Genomic DNA, 4,797 nt, shown 5'->3' on the forward strand with positions numbered 1-4,797 from the left:
GCCATTCTCCTGCCTCCGCCTCCCAAGTAGCTGGGACTACAGGCGCCCGCCTCGTCGCCCGGCTAGTTTTTTGTATTCTTTAGTAGAGACGGGGTTTCACCGTATTAGCCAGGATGGTCTCGATCTCCTGACCTTGTGATCCGCCCGTCTCGGCCTCCCAAAGTGCTGGGATTACAGGCTTGAGCCACCGCGCCTGGCCTTTTTTGTAGTTTTTAGTAGAGACGGGGTTTCACCGTGTTAGCCAGGATGGTCTCGATCTCTTGACCTCGTGATCCGCCCGTCTCGGCCTCCCAAAATGCTGGGATTACAGGCTTGAGCCACCGCGCCCGGCGGGAAAATCTTATTCTTAAATCTACATTCATCAACTCTTTCTGGGCAAAATGTTACTGGGAGAAAGTAACACTTGAGGCTAGAAAATGAAGATAAAGATGCTCTCTCTTCCTTTTTTTTTTTAGACAGACTTGCTCCGCACCCAGGCTGGAGTGCAGTGTCACAATGTTGGCTCACTGCAACCTCCACCTCCTGGGTTCAAGTGATTCTCCTGCTTCAGCCTCCCAAGTAGCTGGGATTACAGGCACCTGCCACCATGCCTGGCTAAGTTTTTGTATTTTTAGTAGAGATGAGGTTTCAGCATGTTGGCCAGGCTGGTCTTGAATTCCTGACCTCCAGTGATCTACCCACCTCGGCCTCCCAAATTGCAGGGTTTACAGGCATGAGCCACCATGCCCAGCCAAAGATGCTTAGAAGGAAAAGTCAGCTGGGTGCTGTGGAGTGTGCCTGTAGTCCCAGCTGCTGGGGAGGTTAAGATGGGGGGATTGCTTGAGCCCAAGAGTTTGAGAGCAGCCTGAATAACACAGCGAGACCCTGCCTTGAAAAAAGAGAGAGAAAAATAAAGTCTTTGGAGTTCTCATGAGGACAGTTTACCTTGCTGCATGGTTGCTGGTCTTGCCTATTTAACTTTGAGAAGTTAACCCTCGATTGCCCAAGATGTTTCAGGGACTGGCCTGTCCAAACACAGCAAGATAGATGTCTGCCCTCTCTGGAGTTCTGGTGCTTGTTCAAGGATTCTATGATGCGATCAATTAGTCAGAATGTGCAAGGTTGCCTAGATACCTTGGGGCTCCTTTTTCTTGTAAGAGACCAGGGCTGGGTGAGAAGGGACTGGGTGACCTCCCCTAACCTGCCAAACATGTGCTGAGAAACGAGGTCATGGGAGAACTTAGTGGCACAACAACCTGAATCTACGGGTCAGATCACCTGTCCAGGAAAGACAGCAAAGAGAAAGATCCCTAGCAGAACCAGGGGAAAGAGGGACTGGAAGCTGAGAATGTCTTACCATAAAATGGGAGAACTGGGGAAAGAGAATAAGGACAGCAAGGTTTTCAATTGATTAAGATGAAACCTGATAAGGTGAAACATTTCTCTAAAGAGGCATAACTTCAAAATATAAAAAGATACATTTAAAAAATTCATATGACATTTATCTAAAGAGATATAACCTTAAAATAAAAAAGAGATAATTTTGATAAATCTAGGACCTGTTCACAGCAGTACCACCACACATTTGTATTGAAAGTATGGACCAGACACGGTGACTCATGACTATATAGCTCAGCATTTTGGAAGGCCAAAGCGGGAGGATCACTTGAGGCCAGGAGTTTGAGACAAGTCAGGGCAACATAGTGAGACTCCTGTCTCTACAAAAAATTTAAAAATTAGCTGGCATGGTGGCATGTGCCTGCAGTCCCAGCTGCTTGGGAAGCTGAGATGTGAGAATGCCTTGAGCCCAGGAGGTCAAGGTTGCAGTGATTTGTGATTGCACCACCATGTTCCAACCTGGGTGACAGAGTGAGACCTTGTCTCAAAAAACAACAAAAAAGAAAGTATAAAAAATATATGCCAAGGAACCCTCAACTCCCTCATTACCCCCAGCCCTAGCTGGCCTCTCTCTCTCGGTCTTTAAACTCATCCCCCTTCACTCCATCTGGACATCCTGCTTCAGCAAATGGTGACACTTACAGCTGGAATCCAAAACCTTTTTTTTTTTTTGAGATGGAGTCTCATTCTGTCACCCAGATTGGAGTGCAGTAGCTCTATCTCAGTTTACTGCAGCCTCCACCTCCCAGGTTCAAGTGATTCTCCTGACTCAGCCTCCCAAGTAGCTGGGATCACAAGCATGCACCACTATCCTCGGCTATTTTTTTTTTCTCTTTTTTTGTATTTTTACAATATTTTGTATTTTTAGTAGAGACGGCATTTCACCATGCTGGCCAGGCTGGTCTCGAACTCCTGAACTCAGGTGATCTGCCTGCCTTGGCCACCCAAAATGCTGGAATTACAGGCATGAGCCACCACGCCTGGCCAAAGCCATAATCTTTTGAAGAGACAGCAAGAACACTCTGTGGAGTTGTCATAATTAAGTATGTAACTAAGCAAATAAATAAAAATAAAATCACTCTGGATTATTCTTTTCAGCTTGTTTCCCATGACAATAACAATAGTTGACAATTTCTTTCCTTCCTTCCTTCCTTTCTTCCTTTCTTTTCTTTCTCTCTTTCTTTCTCTTTCTTTCTTTCCTTTCTTTCTCTCTCTCTCTTTTTTTTTTTTTCTTAAAGAAGCAGGGTCTCATTCTGTTGCCCAGGCTGGAGTGCAGTGGTGCAGTCATAGCTCATTGCAACCTGGAACCTAGACTCGAGAGATACCCCCCACCTCAGCCTCCTGAGTGACTGAGACTGCAGGTGTGCACCACCACATTCAACTAATTAAAACAAAAATATTTTTGAACAGATGGGGGTCTTGATATGTTGCCCAAGCTGATCTTGAACTCCTGGCCTCAAGCAATCTTCCTGACTTGGCCTCCCAAAGAGCTGAGATTACAGGTGTGAGCCACCATACCCAGTCTACACTTTTTCTGAAGAAAATTTCTTGAAAAGTTCTATTTTTTCAATCATGCCTCCCACAAGTAAGTATTTGATAGGAATGGCACAGTGCTAGGTTCACTAGAGCAATACAAGCATGTGTTTGACAAAGAGTTTACAATCTATCTGGCCAGATGTAAAACTCATACAGATAACTATGTGCAAAACAGAAAGGCACAGGCAGTTCAGGTAAAGTGGGGAAGAGAGGAGAGAGAGAGGAAGTCCACTGGAGAAATGGTCAGGGATAGGCCAATTCCACATAGTTCTGCAGGGTAGAATGGAGATCGGTGGGGTGTATGGGAGGAACCAAGCTCAGAAGTCAGAAGGACTTCCAGTCAACTCCAGCTGTTCAAAAGCAAGAGCTGTAGATCGTGTGGGAAATGCTCAGTTACTGGAAGTATTCCAAAGAAATCTGGATAATCTGTTAAGGATATTTTAGAAGATATTCCATATATTTCCCCTTATTGGTAGGAAGTTTGGACTCGAGAAAAATGCTCGAGCTGCTTCTGACTCTGCATCCCTTATTCCATCAACAAAGCATGGTGTTACCAAGTAAGCCTCCCAGAAGAAATATCAGCACCTCATGCAAAGTTTATTGGAAAATCAAAAATTTTTTATTAATTTACTGGATTTCATATACCTAACAATCCTTGAAACAATTATCAACAGCTGCAACACAAACCACATGCAAAATGAAAAACAGATGCCCCAGACAGCTCCCCACCTCATGGCACACACTTAATAAGGAACAAAATCAGGATGCTGACATAACTTGCTTTAAGCATGCAAAGATTCCTGCAGGGCTCCCTGGCAATCAACCTCTCTGCACCCCGGGGCTGGATACTTCAAAGTCTTTGTTCTGTCATCAGGTTTGAAGTCAACATGGCAAGTTAAGGACAAGTTAGATGAGATCCCCCTAGTTCATAACATGAGTTCCTCTTGCTCTCCAGTGTTCATCCACAAGTATACGGCCCCATCCCCTATAAGAGATGACTTAAGCATCGCAATGGGGAAACAGCCTGCCAGTCACATGGGCAGATTCTATATATTTCCAAGTCCAGCAGCCACAGGACTGAAAACCACAGAGAACTGACAGCTCAATCCTCAACTGAAAAATGAGTTGAAAGGGGATCTCTCAGGATAGACATTTTGATTTCACAAGTTGGCCCATTTTGGCCCAAATATACCAAATAGAAATGTCATGTAACATCACTGCAAATCCAGTAACAAGATACTAAGAGTACCCGAGAACCTGGGGTTCTCTTTCGGCCATCCAGAAGGTGAGGTCAGCCAGGAGGGTGCCCATTGGTCTCTGACCAACTGATCTGCCAGAGGAAAAGCTGGTCGGTATCCAAGATGCATCAGATCCAATCCCAGGGGTTCCTAGTTCTCCTTCTGTGCCTGCTGTAACCTCTTGGCCACAGCAGTGATCAGTGCTGCCCCTTTTCCACTGCCATCTTCTGACAGCATGAATGTCACATCACATCGAGGGGCTAGTTCCTTCACAGTTTCCTGCAATATTCTAGAAAAGCTATGAAAAAGAGAAAGAAACATCATCAGCCCTTCTGTGTAGAATCAGCACATTTATAAATGATCACAATCTAATTTCTTTAGCTTCTTCCCTTTGGTTTGCTTTTCAAGGCTCTAAACAGCTTCTTCTTCTAATTTTTTTTTTAAGACATGGTCTCACTCTGTTGTCCAGGGTGTAGAGTGCAGTTGTGCCATCACAGCCCACTGTAGTCTCGAGTTCCCAGGCTCAAGCCCCCCAGTTCAGCCTCCCATGTAGCTGGGACTACAGGTATGCACCATCATGCCCAGCTAATATTTGTAATTTTTGTTCATTTTGTATTTTATTTTATTTTTTTATTTATTTATTTTA

General features: G+C 44.7%; 2 protein-coding genes across 4 annotated transcripts in view; both read right to left on the reverse strand.

Moving 5' to 3' along the window:
• The window catches only part of HK1 (hexokinase 1), a 139,752-nt gene extending 138,708 nt beyond the window's left edge, over window positions 1-1,044 (reverse strand). For 2 of the 3 annotated variants that reach the window (XM_017873190.1, XM_017873191.1), the window contains exon 1: window positions 925-1,038. The gene's annotated coding sequence lies outside the window, so the exon portion shown is untranslated. Of the gene's footprint in view, window positions 1-924 lie in introns of all 3 variants that reach the window. The other variant, XM_017873192.1, reaches the window with a different exon arrangement.
• Window positions 1,045-3,502: 2,458 nt separating this feature from the next.
• Window positions 3,503-4,797, reverse strand: part of HKDC1 (hexokinase domain containing 1) — a 51,265-nt gene continuing 49,970 nt past the window's right edge. Inside the window, exon 18 of the mRNA XM_017873196.1 lies at window positions 3,503-4,449. Coding sequence (XP_017728685.1) covers window positions 4,302-4,449 — 148 coding nt within the window. The 3' untranslated portion in view covers window positions 3,503-4,301. The remainder of the gene's footprint in view (window positions 4,450-4,797) is intronic.

This window comes from Rhinopithecus bieti, unplaced genomic scaffold, assembly GCF_001698545.2.
Source record: "Rhinopithecus bieti isolate Rb0 unplaced genomic scaffold, ASM169854v2 scaffold_6907, whole genome shotgun sequence".
Classification (NCBI taxonomy): Eukaryota; Metazoa; Chordata; class Mammalia; order Primates; family Cercopithecidae; genus Rhinopithecus; species Rhinopithecus bieti.